Source organism: Anopheles stephensi, chromosome 3, assembly GCF_013141755.1.
Source record: "Anopheles stephensi strain Indian chromosome 3, UCI_ANSTEP_V1.0, whole genome shotgun sequence".
Classification (NCBI taxonomy): domain Eukaryota; kingdom Metazoa; phylum Arthropoda; class Insecta; order Diptera; family Culicidae; genus Anopheles; species Anopheles stephensi.
Window position 1 is genome coordinate 76,465,097 of NC_050203.1, and position 18,484 is coordinate 76,483,580.

At 50.4% G+C, this 18,484-nt stretch overlaps 2 protein-coding genes and 1 long non-coding RNA gene across 4 annotated transcripts; 2 read left to right on the top strand and 1 right to left on the bottom strand.

Moving 5' to 3' along the window:
• Nucleotides 1–112: 112 nt before the first annotated feature.
• LOC118510835 (FK506-binding protein 59) lies at nucleotides 113–2,538 on the top strand. Of its 2 annotated transcripts, none has more exons than XM_036053161.1 (4): nucleotides 113–1,218; nucleotides 1,308–1,418; nucleotides 1,494–1,631; nucleotides 2,053–2,538. In XM_036053161.1, the coding sequence occupies exons 1-4, from the start codon at nucleotides 274–276 to the stop codon at nucleotides 2,209–2,211; spliced, it is 1,353 nt and encodes a 450-aa protein (XP_035909054.1). In that variant the 5' UTR covers nucleotides 113–273; the 3' UTR covers nucleotides 2,212–2,538. The 2 variants fall into 2 exon arrangements, with proteins under 2 accessions (XP_035909054.1, XP_035909055.1); XM_036053162.1 differs by having other exon boundaries at nucleotides 128–1,218; nucleotides 1,808–2,538.
• Nucleotides 2,539–3,117: 579 nt separating this feature from the next.
• LOC118510836 lies at nucleotides 3,118–4,539 on the bottom strand. The gene is made up of 2 exons (XR_004906079.1): nucleotides 3,869–4,539; nucleotides 3,118–3,796 (listed from the first exon to the last, which is right to left on the bottom strand). It is a non-coding gene; the product is annotated as an uncharacterized LOC118510836 (long non-coding RNA).
• Nucleotides 4,540–4,639: 100 nt separating this feature from the next.
• LOC118510837 lies at nucleotides 4,640–17,878 on the top strand. The gene is made up of 10 exons (XM_036053164.1): nucleotides 4,640–4,997; nucleotides 5,545–6,796; nucleotides 6,908–9,755; nucleotides 9,838–10,013; nucleotides 10,089–10,169; nucleotides 10,307–10,423; nucleotides 10,487–14,784; nucleotides 14,878–15,226; nucleotides 16,771–16,897; nucleotides 16,982–17,878. Coding segments are annotated over exons 1-10 (9,282 nt in total). The 5' UTR covers nucleotides 4,640–4,995; the 3' UTR covers nucleotides 17,014–17,878.
• The last annotated feature ends 606 nt before the right edge of the window (nucleotides 17,879–18,484 follow it).

Below are 18,484 nucleotides of genomic sequence, written 5' to 3' on the forward strand. Positions count from 1 at the left end.
TATTCCAATCAATATTTATTGCAGAGGATAACAACTGCAATTCATTCAAAATGCTCCCTGTTATGCTGCAGGTTGAGAAGCACTGGTTCCGAAAGAAGAGAAAAAAGGAAAACCCCGTGCCTGCTCTGTTTGTTGGACTTCTGTCAAACACAGTAAAAGCGAGCGAGCGGAAACAACTAGCGTAGAAGCGCCGCTGCAGAGACCGAGACCTCTTCTTGTACGCATTTTTACAGCAAACGAAAAAAAGAGTGAAATATAACCACTTCCAAAACAATGGAGGAATACATCGATCTGTCCGGTGATGGGGGCGTGCAGAAGCGCATCCTACAGGAAGGTACCGGCGACGAGACGCCATCGAAAGGATGTTCCGTGTCACTGCACTACACCGGCACACTCGACGCCGATGGCAAGAAGTTCGACTCGAGCCGGGACCGCAACGAACCGTTCCAGTTCGACCTCGGTACCGGTGGGGTTATCAAGGCGTTCGATATTGGCGTCGCATCGATGAAGCTGGGCGAACGGTGCATCCTGAAGTGTGCGCCCAAGTACGCGTACGGCAGTTCCGGCAGCCCGCCCAACATACCGCCGAACGCGACGCTCAACTTCGAGCTGGAAATACTCGGCTGGAAGGGTGCGGATCTGAGCCCCAAGTCGGACGGTGGCATACAGCGATTCATACTCCGGGCCGGCACGAGCCGGAAGCATCCGAAGAGTGGCGACCTGGTGAAGGTGCATCTGGTCGGACGCCACGAGGGCCGCGTATTTGAGGAGCGCGATGTGGAGTTCTGCATGGACGAGGGAAAGGAGTTTGGTGTGGTGGCGGGCGTGGAGGTGGCACTGGAAAGCTTCAGCAAAACGGAAATGAGTCGGCTGGTGCTAAAGCCGGCGTACGCGTTCGGTGCGGAAGGTAACAGCGAGCTCGGTGTCCCGCCCAATGCCACCGTCGAGTATACGGTCACGTTGAACGATTTCGAAGTGCTGGCGAACCGGTCAATGATGACGCAGGAGGAAATGACTGCCCAGGCGAAGCTGCTGCGTGAAAAGGCCACCAAGTACCTGAAGGAGGACAAGCACGAGCTGGCGCTGAAGCTGTATAACAGTGCGCTGTCGTACCTGACCGATCAGTCGGCCGAGGCGGACGCGATGAAGTTGGCCATACACCTCAACAAAGTTCTGTGCCACCAAAAGATGAATGCGCACGACGAGGCCAAGCTTGCGGTAAGTTTTATCAAGCCTGGTTTATTTTTAAGCACGACCAACCTTTATATTGATGCGGTTTTGCGGTCTTTTCCGGTCCTTGATAACAGTGCGCTGAAGCGTTGAAGGTGGACAGCAAAAACGTTAAAGCGCTGTACAGGCGAGGCATGTCCAATCTGGCGCTGGAAGACTTAGATAAGGCCCTGCAGGACTTTTCTGCCGTAAGTATGGCGGCACGCACCGAAACGCTTTGCTGGGTGAAACATGTGCTAACCCACGCGCGTTCGCTCTTGCAGGTGTTGGAAATCGAACCGGAAAACAAAGCAGCCCTTAACCAGGTGGCGATTTGCAAGCACAAGATCAAAGCCTACAACGATCAGCAGAAGAAGGTGTTTGCGAACATGTTTACGAAGTTTGCGCAGAGTGACTCGAAGGTAGGTGGCGCTTCCTCCGTGACTACTTGATCGATCCAATCCAATCAAAAATGTCCATCCCCACCAACACACCCAAATTGTTTTGAGTTTGATTGCCAAAATTAGTAAATGTTTTATTTTTATTATTTGTCCCGATTCCCATTTTTCCTACACCTACACCTTTTTTTCTTCTGTAGTAAATACAATTATTTGCTGTTAATTTCCAAGTGCCTGTCCTTGGAGGCACCAACGCAGAACACAAATTGGACTGAATTAGAATCAAAGATAGAACCCAGCACGGAAAATTGCATTAGGAGGGAAAACAGCTACACTCACACACCTTCACCTGCCTCTTCTTTCGCTGACTAATAAAAACCCCGCCACTGATACTCACACAAACAAATCCCGTCCCACAAAAAAAAAAAACGTATCCTTTCGCCAGAAAGCACAGGAGGAGCAGAGCCGCCAGCCGGATGTGATGAAGCAAAAGTTTGGCGAGTGGGGTGACGACGAACGCGAGCACGAGCCGACACGCTTCGAGCAGGAAAACCCGGACGTCATCATGCTGAACGATTTGCACAAGCAGTTCCGGAACATGTGAGCTGCTTCCGTCGTTCGTCGCCAATAGCAACCGGTTGTTCGCCGCATGAAGTAGGAGCAGTGATTAACTAACACCGGCACCATCCGTATGACGATATAGAACGGAGCAAATCTTTTGAATAGATCTTTTTACTTCCAAGGAAGGAAGACATCGTGGTGTATAAGACGTTGTGGAGCCGAAAAACACACACACGCAAGCTCTATATTTTTTGCTATCGTAGGTTTGGGGAAAGGAGAAGAATGCGCGAACGGGCAAGTAAATTACGAACTGCATTGTGGATCGCTGAGTGTAGTGGGTAGAACGTAATAAACTCGAAACAAACTATTCTTTGGCGCTTGTTTTAAAATTTGGAGTATCTGTGGTGTGGCAGGAAGCCACCAATACCAATGAAAGTCCACCGAAGGGTATAGGTATTAGATAATGGTTGGAAGAGATAGATAGGAAGTGGATGTTCCAGTCAAAGGTCAAACGCGCGGATAAACGCGCACAACTCCAGCCAGTACGACACACCCCGGACGAAGTCATCAGTGTCATCAAACAGCTGAAATGCATTAAAGTAGCTGGTAGCAGGGTTATTTAACAATGATTGATTGTCAGGATATGGGTCGAAAAGGCTTCAACATCCAGTGAACGAAAACGGCCTCAGACTGGTCCAGCCTCAAGGGCGTATCAAGCCTACAAGATCTTATCCCAAAAATTGGTTCGAAATTTCGTTGGATGCTACCAAGTTGGGTAAAATCGATTATTAACTATCCTTTCAAAATGCCCGGCAGAACCTTATCCTTTCGAACCACCTGTTCGTCGAATGTAAGGCAGCGTATGGTAAAGACACAATAGAGCGTTTGAACGCTATGCAGTAGTTCAGAGTTCTGGATCTGGAACCGTTGTCAGAATCCTCGGGGAGTACTCGGCCTTATGGATTCCAGCTGCAGCGGTTGTACGCCCTTAAAATTACTAGTTCCAACGAGTTCGAGTCGATCCGGGGGTGCAGCGACTTCGGATCGACCTATGAATTTGACGAGTTCAGTCCAATCCATGCACCTCGTTGCACCCAAGGGACGTCCCGCACCTACGGGTCGAACTCGCGTTTGCTATGCTGTGTCTACCAAAACCCATTGCACCCACGGGCCAAACTCGATTCTTACGAGGTCGATCATTAATTCATACTCATGGCGTAGAAAAGCTCAACGAGTTTGTTGGTGTGGTACCAGATGTTGCTTCAGCACTGATTTCTTCCTACAACGCTAACCACAATGTTCGCTGTTCGTAAATTGTGGTGAAGTGGCCACGTGCAGGAGGTTCGTACCCTTTCTCGCAGTGGCCACAAACTCCGGTTCCGTAGTATATGCGACATCCGTTTCGATCAGGTCGTAGGAGCCATTGTCAGGACGATCTCTTACGTTCGTTTCTATGGCAACGTCCGATGCTATCGAAAGGAGACCTGCATCATGCGCTGCATCAACCATTCGACTGTCGGTGAATCCGTAGCTGAACCCACCAAAATCAAAATCCACAAGAATTATTCGTTTCCCAATATTTGTCACTTTTGGTGGCTCGTGGTCCATCCGATCCTGAACTGTTTTAGCTATAAAAGAACAAGCGCAACACATCGGACCGGTTAGCTCTCACACGTATTCCAGGATGGTAAAGTTCATACGTAAGTTTAAATAATCATCCCGTGGTGCAGTGATGGGTCTGCCGAACAGACCTAGCTATCGTTGACCAGCGTTTCTTCCATCTCGGTACCAGCATGGCATCTGGCTGATAGTGCACATATTCAACCATTTCCAAGTCCGGTGAACTGTGCAACGGTTTCAGAGATGGTATAATCCGTTGAGGACGCACCGGTTAGTGCACAAGAAGGCACAATTGGAAAACCGAAGCTTTCTCGTGCCATTTTCCAACATCTCTTTTGCTTTCACTCTTGAACTGTTTCCTGTTTTTCTCGTAATGGAAAAACTGCACTGATTTGTTCATGAAATTGTACAGAGACTACGCACAAAGCAAGTCATCAAAGGTAAACAATAACAGTACGCCGTGTTGCCAGGAATGATAAATTGTGTGCTTAGTTATAGGAGAGTATTTTCGAGGCAATTTAAATCAGTTTCGAGGAATATTGTCTTAAATGTTATCAATGAATTTTAAGAGCTGCAAATATTTCCCCTTGTTTTGAACGAGTAACTGCTAACGATTAACCCGGCAGGAACAAATCGAGGGAAAATCGAGTCCCAGGATGAGCTTTCTTACTAGGAACACTTTCTGAATGTAATTGCAATCCTTGCTTAGTGTAATTACTTATTCTTTGATACTATTTACTACACATCTACTCCTTCCACCGATAGAACAGCACAACAAAAAATCGTTCAAAATGACAACAGCGTGCGTCGCGTCGCATGACCGCTGGCATCGACCACTGTGCTACCCTCATTCGTTTTGCTACCCACACACACTGGCGCTTCCTGAAAATAGCAGGCCGAAGGCACAGTGAAACTGCAGTTGTGATTTTATGCTTATTTGGCCATCCGGAGCTTAACAAACGGTGCGAACCGTGCATAATCCAGAGCAGGAAGCCAGCAAGAATCGTTCGGTGGAAATAGTGCAACGATCCGGCATTTCACTGTGTGTGTGCGCAGAAATGAAGGGCAAACAGCAAAACCCGCCGGGCCCCGTTTTTTAGCAACACCGAAAAACACTAAATCAAAGCTGTGCGTGTGGTGTAATGGTTGCTGGAGTGATTTGACCGTGCCCGTGTAATTTTGCCACCATCAGCAACGGAGCCACATCATGTAAGTGCGCTGGGTTTTGCGACGTACGCCAAGAGGCCACCCTTTTTCAGGTGGAAAACTGTTCGTATGGGCGGAAAATTGTGATTCTCGCTGCGGGTCCCCGCCGTGGAGCGCGTTCGTGGAACAGTAGAGCGTTGGTTCTTTGTTTTTGTTTTGTATTGCATCTCACTCCCGCTAACGCAGGTGGATGTATGGTGCGCGTATGTGTGTGTTCTCTTTCTTTTTGCTTTACAGTCCCCCGCTTCGGGAAACGGGCGGCTCGTATCTTTCCATCTCGTAAATTATGGTTTATTTCTGTAATTACGCGTGTTTTTTTAATTAGTTTTTGGAACAGGATTAATAACGCACGAGAAGCAGTTTCGCTAGAGTCCCGAAACCTGCGTGATCGGATAGAAATTTGGCCAGAGGAAGATGCTACACAGCAGTAAGCGTGGGGATGAGATGGGTTGCTATTCGTGTAGATGTTTGATACGGTTGTTCCTGGGCTCGATGGCAAGCTTACCTTAGTGATAAATAATGTGTACTAACGTTAGCTTTCCCTTCGCAGGTCTTCTACAGCAGAGGAACCGGATCTGTTCAACGACGTCGAAATATTGGAAGTAGGCGATTTTGCGGATAGTGACGAAAACTATGTTTCCGTAGAGCTGCGCTCCGATGACGACGACGACGACCGTATCCTACTAGATTCGGGCGAATTTTCGCCCCCGAAACCGTTGCTACCGTCCGACGAGTTTGAGCCGATTAGCGTTGAAACATCAACGTATGCCATGCATTCGATGCCGCACCATCGCTTCCTGTCCGACCATGAATATTTGGACGAGAGCACAAGCAGAAGTATACGCACATCGGTGGCGGCAGCAGCGTTTGAGCCGACCGTAAGCGAACAGGTGGAGCGTTGCACCAGTGAACGGTTTAGCGTTCCGTACGTAGAAGATCTGGGTATGCAGGATCTGTTCAACAAGGATAATGCACCGCAGGAAGGTAATGCCGACGAGGTAGAAGCGGAAAGCTACATACTGTACGAGTGTTTTGAGACAAAGATTGAGCTGGAAGAACCGCAAATTCAAGAGACAATCGTCGATGCGGATTACATCGGGAGTGAGCTGGCTGCCGAGTCGGAAAGTCAAGATTCCGTGTACGGTATACTGCAGTCGTTGACTAGCAATCAGAATGGGCAGTGCAGGGGGACGGTGAGCGGGAACCGGTCGCTACGGGATACGGATCACTCGTACACGGCCCTGAACGTCATGACTCCGCAGCCCAGCGACGAGGAAGAGGCGGAGAACGATGGCGATACGAGCAGCTTCAGGAAGTTGGTGATACTTTCCAAAAAACTAGCACGCGAACGTAATGTTAGCAGTACGGATGGTAAACGAACGTTTGCGGAGATTAATGATGTGATGAACGCAATACTTAACCGGTCGCAAAGCATGGATCGTGGTCCTTCCGGCATGAAGGTAGAGGCGCAATACAGCTCACCGGTGAAGGAGAACATCGGCGACAGTCCGGACCGATTGTCCGTGCTGCTTTCGACCAACTGTTCCGAACGTTTGGAGGAGGACGGTGGAGCACTTCCGTCGTCGGGATCATCGAACGCGCCAATGCAGCAGGAGGATTTCGGATCGGACACGGAATGCTGTGGGGCAACAGGGGGTGGCGATGCGATCGAGCTCGATGAGCTGCTTTCGATAGGGAACAAATTTTCCCAGCACTGCGAACAGTGGATCGCGAAGACGAAAAGCGAACGAAGTTTGGATGCGGAACCGAAAGCTTCACAATTGGCGCAATTGTTGCAAAAGGTAGGGTGGAGTATTTTCTATTTCGATTCAACATTTAAGATCACTTCGACACATATACAAACGAATAGTTGGTTGCAATTGTCTAAGTGTGTCCCTTGTACATCTTTTTAGATCAATCGACAATGCGAACAGATACCGATGGTTCGGCAGCGTTCCTCTCCAGCTCCGAACGCTAGCAAGCGTAGTAAGGTGGAAACGGGTGTACAGACGGACCGATCCAAACACTCGAAGCACATCCAACGCAAGCTAAACGAACAGTCCAAACAAAAGCTGCTCGGGTCGTTGCGCAGCAGTACGACCAGCACCAGCTCCGGCAGTGGCAGCAGCAGCAGCAGCAGCAGCGATCCATCCGACAGCGGTTCGGGTTCACCTGGGGCAAAAAGTTCCGATTCCGATCCTGATGATGATGGTGGTGATAGAATGATGCAAGAATTTGTGAGACGCAACCGACGGTTGCGCAAAAGTGCCAAAGAAAAGCGGAAAGCGATTGATGAGAAATCTGCTGCTGCTAGCGCTGTGGAAGGTAGTCGGAAACAGAGCCGGCGACAGCAAATCTACTCCGACAGTTCGCAGGAGGAAAAGCATGGTGACGAGAATCTCGAGCTCGACGGTGTATTGAGCGGTGTGGATGACATCATTACCGATTGTCCGGACGTGGTGATGGGTTTGCAAGACTACTTCGCAAAGGCCGAAGAGGGAGCAGCGGACGGAGAAGCAAAGGAGGAGGAGCAGGCGGACGGATCGGAAAAATCTTCTTTGCTGGAGGTACAACCACCACGCAACAGAAGGGAACCGGAACACGTTCCTAAGTCTGTGAAAGATATGACTGAAGCCGAGCGGGAGGATTACTACGAGGATATGCAGATCGAACGGTTGTGCAATATAAGCAATCTCGTGAGCACTAGAAATGCATCGACCGGGTCCGGTACAACTGCGGGCGATACCGCAACAACAGCCTCAACGACCAGCAAGCTAAAGAGCGCTAAGGAAACGTTTGCCAAGAAGAAGAAAGATCAAACCAGCATGGAACATTTCCTAAACGGTGGTGAGAGCGACGGTACCAGCGATACGACGATGCCGCTCGAACCACCGGAACACTCGGAACCGGAGGCGGGCGAGAGCGAAAAGGATGTGGTCGAAACGGAGGAACAATTTTTGCAAAAGTGCAACGAAAACGTTAAATTGCAGCTATTGAATCAGTCCAGCAGCAGCAGCAGCAGTAGCGGTGAGGCAACGACTGACGACGGCAGTTTGGAGGATGATCTGACCGGTGCCGAACGGAGGCGAAACGGATCGGCCGATTCCGATCAATCGTCCTCGAGTGTTCGATCGTTGGTGGATAAGTTTTTGCAACGGCACGGTGCCAAAGCAGCAAAGCGTAAGGAAAAGAAGCGTAAGGAAAATGGTAATTTAGAACCACTGGCTAACGGTGAATCCATGCCGGGAAGTGTGGCTAATGATCGGGAAGCAAGTAACGTGGCGGATGAACAATCGGAAGCGCTTAAGAAGCAACCTCGAATGGATCTGTTCCATCCGAAAGATGCGCCACTGTTCAGTAACGATCTGTTTGCGGATGACGATGACGATGACGAGGTGCCAAAAGAACCGGCGGTGGCGGATAAAAAGCCTCGAAAAAAGCGGAAACGACTCGACATTCGGAAGGCGGCGCGCCCATCGGATTCCGAGCTGGATTCATCGTCTACCGATTCGGAACTGGCCGATGACGAGATGCAGAACGGGTTGCATAAAAAGAAACGGCAAAGAAAGCCGCGGAAACAACCACCGACGGCCGAAACTGGGTTTGATTTTAGTGCACCGACGGTTCCGCGAAACGGGGACAAAGCTGCTGCTGCATCCGTCAACAGTGAAAGCAATAATTCGTTAAAGAAATCTTCCAGCACCAGTTCGCTGGCACAGGTGTCCTCCGCTTGTTCGGCAGCACCACCACCGGGCATAGAATCGGCTGCATCCACGGTGGAACCGCCAGCGAAAGCGAAACCAGCGGCGAAAGATGGCCAAGACTGCATCAGCCTCAGCTCGGACAGTGTGGACGAAGGTGAACTGATTGCGGGCGAGCTGGACGGCGCCAAGACACCGCCGGACAAGGAACCCAAGCGCCGTATCCGGCCCATGCTAACCAACGACGAGCTGGCGGAGGAGACGAAAAAGGCACAGAAAGAGGAGGAGGGCCGTGCGGCGCGGCTTAAAAAGAAGCAGGAGCAGTTGCGAAAGTTCCTTGCCACCTACAAGCCCGGGCCGGGCGAGAGCGATCTCGTGCTGGATTATGATTCCGTCCGGCGGCAGCCGATCTGCGTGCATCCGGACATTGTGAAGCTGCTCAAGCCGCATCAGATCGAGGGCATTCGGTTCATGTACGACAACACGTACGGTTCGGTCGATGCGCTGCCGAAGCATGCCGGTTCGGGCTGCATTCTCGCGCACTGTATGGGGCTGGGCAAGACGCTGCAAATGATCTCGTTGCTGCACACGGTGATGCGCTATCCGCAGCTGCTGACCAACCGCGTGCTAGTCATCTGTCCGAAAAGCACCGTCATGAACTGGAAGGAGGAAATCTCGCGCTGGCAGGGCACGATCCGCACCGGGTACCAGATGCGGGTGTACTGCTTTGCGGACGTTTGCACCCAGAACGACAAGATAGCGGTGCTGAAGCGCTGGTACTCGTGCAAAACGCCCCACTGCGGTGTGATGCTGATCGGGTACGAAGCGTTCCGGGCGCTGATCAACTACGAGCGGCGCAAGGGCTCGGAACGGATGCGCAGCACGAAGCTGGAGCTGATCAAGGAGTATCTGCTGAACCCGGGCGCGGATCTGGTGATCTGTGACGAGGGCCATCAGATCAAGAACAAGCGTTCGGCGATCAGTGAGGCGGTGTCGAAAATTGCCACCAAGCGAAGGATTATGCTTACCGGCACGCCGATACAGAACAACTTGAAAGAGTGTACGTGGAGGAGCCTGCAGCAAGCGGAGGTTAATGGTGCTTGCTAACGTTAACATTTGCCGCCTTTGCTTCCCTTTTTCAGACTATTGCATGGTGAACTTTATCAAACCATCGTTCCTGGGAAGTGACAAGGAGTTTAGCAACCTTTACGCGAATCCGATCAAGAATGGGCAGTGCAAGGATTCTGACCACCAGGCCATTAAAATCATGAAGCAACGGTCCTACGTTTTGCACAACAAGCTTTCCAAGTTTGTGCAGGTATGTGCCGCTTTCTGTCGCTTTCTTTGCGTTGCTGTATTTTAATATCCTTTTCTTTCTTTTTTTACCTTTCAGCGAAAGGAAGCGGCAGTGTTGAAGGAGTTCCTACCGGAAAAGTTCGAGTATGTGTTATTTATTCCACTGACACCGGTACAAGTAAGTCCTCTGCCGCGTTTAATGCGGTCAGAAGCGCGCAGACAAGTGCGGGGGGGGGGGGGGGGGAAAGACACACGGTAAAGGTAGTTTTTGCCCCATACCCCAATGTTTAATTCGGTTTCGTTTCGTCTTTGTAGGAAAAGCTGTACGAAGTGTTTCTGCAGATGAACGAATACACGAGCAGCGACATTACCGGTGAGCCCGGTAGGACAAAGAAGTTTAAGCTCATCGCTGACTATACATCACTGCGGAAGGTAAAATTGAGATTTTATGGTTTTACCGTTGGAAGTTAACTATTTGCCAATGACCCGTTACAGATTTGGACCCATCCGAAAGTGCTGGAGAAAGCGTGGGAAGCTGCCAACCTGGAAAAGAATCGTAAAGATGCGGCGCGCAAAACAGCGACCCCGGATACGGACGATGAATCGCCGGACGATAATAACGACATTGCCAGCGGTCAGCTATCCGTCACGAACGACTGGTGGCGCCGGTACCTGCAAACGGCCGACCTGGAATCGCTGTTCCCGAGCAACAAGCTGTGGATACTGTTCGAAATTCTGAAGCAAAGCAACGAGCGGGGCGAGAAGGTGCTTATCTTTACCGCGTTCGTGTCCGTGCTGAACATGGTCGAACATTTTATGGCCAAAATTCACAACCAGAGCGACGATCCGCTACAGTCGGACGAGTACGCGTACAGTGCGTTCAAGGGTCCGTGGTGCCGGGGCCGGGACTACTACCGGCTCGATGGCAAAACGCCCAAATCGGACCGGCACGCGATGATTACGTGCTTCAACGATCCGGCAAACACGTACACGAAATGCTTCCTCATCTCGGCGAAGGCGGGCGGCCAGGGCATCAACTTGACCGGTGCGAACCGCGTAATCATACTGGACACGTCCTGGAACCCGTCCAACGATCAGCAAAACATTTTTCGCATCTTTCGCCTGGGGCAGAAGCGGAACTGTTACGTGTACCGGTTGATAGCGGCCGGCACGATGGAGGAGAAGGTTTACTCGCGCTCGGTGACGAAGCAGGCGCTCAGCTATCGGGTGGTGGATGAGCAGCAGATCGATCGGCACTACAGCTACGGCGAGCTGGCGGAGCTCTACACCCTGACGAAGCTGTCGGAGATGACGCGCGAAACGCCGATACTGCCGGCGGACGACATACTGGCCTCGCTGTTGCGCACCTTCCCGGGCAAGATTCTCAAGTACCACGAGCACGATTCGCTGCTGGAAAACAAGCCCGAGCAGGATCTGAGCGAGGAGGAAAAGAGGGAAGCGTGGGCAGCGTACGAGCGGGAAATACAGAACAACGAAACGCGTTCCTATCTGTCGCAGTTCGGTTCGCTCGGTGCGGCCGCCGTCGGTGGGTTGTTCGGGTCGTCCGCGTACGGTGCATCGCTCGGCTCGTACTACGCGGGGCTGGGCTACGGCGGTATGCCGGGGCTGCCGGGTATGAACACGGGTGGCGACATGTACCGGACCGACTACTCGTACAACAGCTCGCTGAGCCGGGGAGCACCGCCTTACATACCGTTCGGTTCCATCTTCAATGATCCTTCCTACGCGACTGCACTGGCCAAAATGTACAGCTACACGATGCCGGCCACGAATGCGATGGACTATGGGGCGCTATCGTCCCCACTGCAGAGCCACTCCGGACCGATCGGTAATGGGCAATCGATGATGCCGCCTGTGGGAGTAGGCAGTGGTGGTGGTAGTCCAGCGGCAGGTCAGAGCGGTTCACCGCTGCAGAAAGCGTACAGTTCCGTTAATGTACTATCCAACATGCTAAGCTTCTACACGGGCAAGAATGCACTGCCACCTTCCTCACTGGGTGCGTTAGGTTCGTCCGCTTCGAGCGTATCCCTGCCGGAAATGGCTGCACCGCATGGTGGCTCCGGCAGCAGCAATCCCCTCAGCCATTACAACGCTTTGAAGCAGATGAGCAATTACGCCCAGCTCAGCTCACCGCTGCTAACCGCCAACCCATCGGTGCGGCCACCAACGCCGTCGGGACTGACGATTTCCAACATAACGTCGCTCCACAAATCGAACCCTTCCACGGCAGCAAGTGCACATAACAGTGGTGGTGGATTTGGTGGTGGTAGTTTTGAACCTGCAAAATCCTTACTAACCCGGGTGAGCGAACATATCGCTGTTCCGCCGCATGTTTCTAGTCCTTTCTCTCCACGCGACGTACCCCTGTCGTCGCCCACACTGGACAGTCAGGCTAGGAATAGTGCCGGACATTCCGCCATGCCTTCTCTACCCACACCGATACCGATGAGCAGTACGAACGCTGCTCCCAACGTAAATGCCACCCTAACTACAACCACCGCGAGCATCCCTCTGTCCATGCCTGCAGCGTCCAACGCGTCTTCTATTGGCCAAAGTATACAAAAAAGCTTGGAGCTGACGAATCGAGCAACCTCCAGCAACCACCGTTCAATGGTTGAAATCCCGGCGGATAATGTGTCCGCCTCCGTGTTGCGCTCAAAGACACCCGGTTCGGGGGCGAATGCTAGCACAGCAGCAGCAGCAGCCACTACCATCATTCCGAGCGATGACGAAGAGGAGCTAAGCGGATTGTCTAGCAAAGCACAGCACACGGCGGAAAAACGTGCTGGCGGAACTAACTTCGGTATAATGTACAGTACTGCGAAGCAGAACAACTCTACGAACCCGTCCACCAACACCGGCAATACCAGTAGCAGTAAGAATTTACTGAAAAGTATCAAAACTATCTGCAACAGCATGGCGCAGCAGCAAGCTGCTAAGCCGATGTCTCCGAAGCCCACAACGAAACAAACTTCCCAAGCTGCTGCTGCTGCTGCTGCTGCTGTTCCTCCTCCAGCAAGTTCCAACTCTAGCACCAGCCGGAACCAATTGGACCGCACCAATAGTTTAACCCCGCAACCATCACCGGCGAAAACGGTACCGATTAAACCGGGCCAATCATCATCCTCTACGATTAGTTTGGCTTCGTCCATAAAAAAGCAATCGACGGCGGTTAGCAGCAAACCGCTCCTCCTGTCGTCCATGGCTCGCAGTCCTTTGACGATACAACAAACGGGCTCCAGCAAGCTAGCCGCTTTACCAGCAGCAACTACCGGAACCGCTTCGCCGGTACCGTTTGCTGCACGCTCGGGAAATGTTGCCGCTCAGCGAACACCATTGGGAACATCGTCACCCATCACGACGGCTTCGAAGAGTGTGGGCGCGGCTGCAACGGCCAAATCGCAAGCAACAGTAGCCACTACTATCAGTGCCAGTACAACCACCGCCGGGAATGTCGTTCGAGCGCTGCAAAAGTCTGCTACGCTCGTCGGGACAAACCAACAACCGCAGCAGGCCACTAAACTAATAAACCCTTTGAACCTTTTGTCCAAACAGTCCAGTGCGATCCAGGGCGGTGGATTGCAGCCACTGGCCGGAAGAACATTGTCTAACGCCACAATAACAGCGGTGAAGCCGATCGGACCCGGTTCCCCGGTACCGAAACCGAAACCCGAAAGTCGTCCAATCACACTCACGATGACGCCGATGAAGACAGCGCCGGTTAAGGCGGTTAAAAAACCCACTATTAGCCAACCGGTTGGCTCGTCCGCCACAAAAACGTTACCGAAACAGGCGCCCGTGCCATCGGCGCCGATCGTACAGACTGCACTCAGCACTGAGCTCGGCAATCGCCCAACTGCTTCCGCCATTCGGCCCATGAGCACGCTGCAAAAGTCCGGAACTGCGGGCAAGATAACTCCCGTCACACTGCTCTCGACGGCGAGCATGACGGGGAAGCTCAGTAACCACCATCACCCGCTCCTAGGTGCTGGCAACGCTGGTCCCCGACTGACCACGGCTACCTCCGTGCAGCTACCGGCAGTGAAGCCACCAACCGCGGCGACACTTGCGGTCACGACAACCAGCCCCGCCAACCAACAGCAGACGTTTGCAGTGACGAGGACCAGTGCCGCCGGCACGACGCCAGCCATTATTCAGTCCAGACCTGTGAAAGCTCCCTTCACCATGAATGCCGTTCGAGCGAACGCGCCAACAGCCGTCACTTTTGCAACAAAGCCAGGTCCAACGAACGTCATCGCACCCGGCACAACGCCGTCGCGAATATTGGCCAGCCCCTCCTCCTCAATGACAGTTATTCCAACGGCTGTTAACATCTCCACTACAGCCGGCGGATCGCAGGCGCGAATTTCCGCACCAGGCGGAGGCACTACATCATCCGCATCGACACTGACTGTGATTCCGTCGGCCGGCATCGTACCCTCCCAGCGTGCTCCCGCATCCATCTCGACGATGACGGTGATTCCATCTACCAACATCGTTACAACGGCAGGGCTGCAGCGTAGTAGTACGGGGCCTAGCACAACGAGCGCCTCTTCATCCACGCCCACCATGACCGTTATTCCGACGGCAAACATGGCCGGCATGGCTGGCATGACCTACAGCTATAAGGGTGGCGCCCGCAAAGATGTGGTGATACGGCGTGCCGTTCCATCGCCAACTATGCGACGGATATCCACATCGTCCCTCGGTCCTCAGCATACACTCATCAGCCGAGCAACGACTCCAACCAACGCAGCCACTGTCAAATCGATGTACGTATCGATCGCCCCTGCTCCTCCAGGACGAGCTCCTTTTGGAATGCTTTATAAAATTCGATTCCATTTTTTTTCCCCCTGTTATTGCAGCACCCCAACAACACGAACTGTGCTGAAACCGAACGCACCACCGGCTGGAAACATTATACGTGTAGGAAGCGCTGCTACAGGCGGTGGTGGTGCTACCACTATGGCTAGCAGCACCTCACTAACTGCTGCTGGTGTGCAATCACCACCGAACTGTATGTTTATTCGGAAGCGAGGATTAGACACCACCACGACCGCTACGTTTGATAGTTCCAAGGCGAAAAATGTTACCAGTACAATTTTCGATCAACAATTGATAAAGGGCGTCGGAAGTGGCAACAGCACAAGCTCTGCTTCAAATCTAGCTGAAGCTGGTGCACCCGCTATTAAGCGTACCAGACTTGAACCGGCGGTAAGTAATCGAGCGGCGTCATCGGAAAGCCTATCATTTGGACCTACCCGAACGTTGGCTGTCCGAGAGGCCTGAGAGGACTACGTTGTCCGTAGTGGTGGGCCGGCCAAGTAGCTCTTTTTAACGAGGAGCGGGCAACGGCTCGCTAACATGTGAGAGGTGAGGCCTCCCGGTTACTCGGCACTTACAGGCAGGTTGAAGAGGTCGGAGAGTGCGAAGAGCTACCTTTTTGAAATTTAAGAGCGCTCTCAGAGCCCTCATTTTATTGAGGAAAGGCCTCTTGGAACCTGCCAGGGGGAAGCAGTCCTTGCACGGTTTGGAGAAGGAAATGTCACCAAAGCAATGACAATTGAATTCCTTTTTGGGCTTAAGTCTGAATAGATGACCCCCCCACTCACGGCACTCACTTTTTGCTACTGAGTTACCTTAAATTTAGGTAAAAGTTTAGCAAAAATGTGAACAATTGGGCTTAAGTCTGATTAGATACCCCCACCCCCAACCACGGATACTCATTTTTACAACTGAGTTACCCAAAAGGGTATATTTTTCAGACTTTTTACTGTAATTATTTTTGGCTAAAGTTGAATAGATGCCACTCACGGACACTCATTTTTGCAACTGAGTTACCTCAAATTTAGGTAAAAGTTAAGCAAAAGTGTTAAAAATTGTTGTAATAATGATTTATTATAATTATAAATTATAAATAAATAAATAAATACTTTCAGTAAAAAGTCTGAAAAATATACCCTTCTGGGTAACTCAATTGCAAAAATGAGTGTCCGTGGGTGGGGGGGGGGGGGGCATCTATTTAGACTTTGGCCGTATTTTTATATTATTTACAATTTATTATTTTTAATAATTATAAATCATTATTACAACAATTTTTGGCTAAAGTCTGAATAGATGCCCCCCCCACCCCACTCACGGACACTCATTTTTGCATGTGAGTTACCCAAAAGGGTATATTTTTCATACTTTTTATTGTAAGTATTTATTTATTTGCATAGAAGACTTTAGCCTTTATTTATTATTTTCAATAATTATAAATAATGTTAATTTTCTCACATTTTTGCTTAACTTTTACCTAAATTTAAGGTAACTCAGTAGCGAATTTAAGGTAACTCAGTAGCGAATAGTGAGTGCCGTGAGTGGGGTGGGGGGGGGGGTTTCATCTATTCAGATTTTAGCCGTAAAAAGTCTGTAAAAGAAACCCTTTTTCGTAACTCAGTTGCAAAAATGAGTGCCCGTGAGTGGGGGGGCAGCTATTCAGGCTTTAGCCCTTAGTTTACAGGGTTACACAAACTAAGCGTTTTCTATTGTCGAGTTGGGCGATTTGAAAGTTTGTTTTCCCGCGTTGAGAAGGGTTAACGAGGTTGAATTGCATATATGATGTCGGATTAGCATGTTGTGCTTTTGGCACTGGCCTGAGTAACCCTGTAAAGCAATACGGCTATGTAAAGGAGAGAAAAAGGAGCAAAACCATGTAATGAATGTAAAGTACAAAAATTCACTTTTGCTTTCCTTTTTTTCCTTTTCTTAAACAGCACACCAACAACACTTCGTTCGTCACTACAACACCGTCCGTTGCTGCGCTCGGTATGTCGAACCGGTTGTGTGGAGGAATCATAGTAACCACTAAAAAATTGCTACCAACTGCTAACAGCAAACAAGGTAAGTTGGATGCGCGCTGGGCTGCAGCTTGATCGCTTCTTCTACAACACTGCCTTCGTTTTTTTGCTCTCTTTTCCTTTCCAGATGATCCTACCGAAGTGGTGGTACTGGAGTAATGTTCGTGCAATAGAGATTTCAATAGTATGTGTAGCGGCAGCCCATACGTACGAAACGGTCGTACGGGGATGGTTGAGAGGCGGTTGTGAGTCGTAGGAGAATAGATTGTAAACAGCCGGAACCCCACGATACAGGCAACAGGTTTGCCGAATAGTTACACTAGACGACTACATGTGGGGTGGTGTGGTGGTGGTGGTGCAAAACATAACGATATCTACGACAGCAACGTATACTAAACGTGGAGTAGGAGGGAAAACAGTTTCATATCTGCACCGAAAACTGCAGCCAATGTACCATACTCGCTGTACATAATCGAACATTTAGTTGTACGGATAGTAATAGGTACAGCATAATTAACTTATTCTGTAACCGATACGGTTTTTTTAAGATAAAACGCGTCTGACAATTCACATTTTACGTGAGTTATATCCCGCGTGCAAAAGGCGATCTGAAAAGTGGGTAGGATTCTTTTACTGCTAGAAAAGGAATGAAGGTGTTACAAAAAAATACTGTCGATTGGCTTTTCGAACTGTTGTCCCACGGTACAATGTTACTCATACAATTTAACCATACGACCAAACCGACCGTGAGCTGGCGAGCGGACGACGCGGAGCAACTATTATCATTTGGGACGGGAACATCATCAATCGTATAAAGCAAAGCTGTAAAGCCAGGCTACATGATGCGAGATGCCAAAAAGAGTTCGCTAAAAAGTGGGGGATTTGCGAAATTTTTCCATCAAAATCATCTCGGTTCATCTAGCCGCGTTGTTTAGAGCACTTCATGCTATCTCTCTCTCTCTCTTCAACCTAAAACTACCATGGCAACGCATGGAAAGTGACAGAGAGGGCTAGAGAGAAGCGAAATCTTTCCGAGATTTCAGCTCGAGGAGGCGAAATCTTTTTGACGGATAGATATCGCATAACCCCCCCCCCCCCCCCCCTTTTTAGCGAAATCTTTTTGGCATCTCGCATCATGTAGCCTGGCTTGTAGAATATAAGCAAGGGAGCAGCAAAGCTTGGTGCAGGGTTTCTCAGGCCAGACCGAGGCATCGTGTGTGGGTAATGTTGCACTGGTCTGAGAAACCCTGCAAGTTATTCTGCAGAGCCAGTGCGATAGCTGCATTTTAAACGCTCTACCATACTAATAGGCTTTTTTTTATTATTATGCATAAAACTAACTCCAAGCGCACAAACAAAAGATTTACTAACACAACGAGAAGCTATGGGAAACCTAATGGGCAGAGGCAGGTACCACCATACCCGCTTTAGGCTACATTTTGCTCTGTAAAATATTAATATCTAATTGGGGTCAAATTAAAATTACGCAAACAGCAGCCAAGTCCAGTGCCAGTTTGCTCACTTTTCATTCTTGATGTGCGTGCGTGCGTGTGTGTGTGTAGTAAATTAACTTTTCGGCTAACTAAAACGATCCTATAATATGTGGTGCTGTTTAGTAAGGATTAGCGTT

Coding starts and splice junctions, on each gene's coding strand:
- LOC118510835 (XM_036053161.1), top strand. CDS start 274: ATGGAGGAATACATCGATCTGTCCGGTGATGGGGGCGTGCAGAAGCGC. Junction 1,219..1,307: donor ACGACGAGGCCAAGCTTGCG/GTAAGTTTTATC, acceptor CCTTGATAACAG/TGCGCTGAAGCGTTGAAGGT. Junction 1,419..1,493: donor CCCTGCAGGACTTTTCTGCC/GTAAGTATGGCG, acceptor TCGCTCTTGCAG/GTGTTGGAAATCGAACCGGA.
- LOC118510837 (XM_036053164.1), top strand. Junction 9,756..9,837: donor ACAGAACAACTTGAAAGAGT/GTACGTGGAGGA, acceptor TCCCTTTTTCAG/ACTATTGCATGGTGAACTTT. Junction 14,785..14,877: donor GCAGCCACTGTCAAATCGAT/GTACGTATCGAT, acceptor CTGTTATTGCAG/CACCCCAACAACACGAACTG.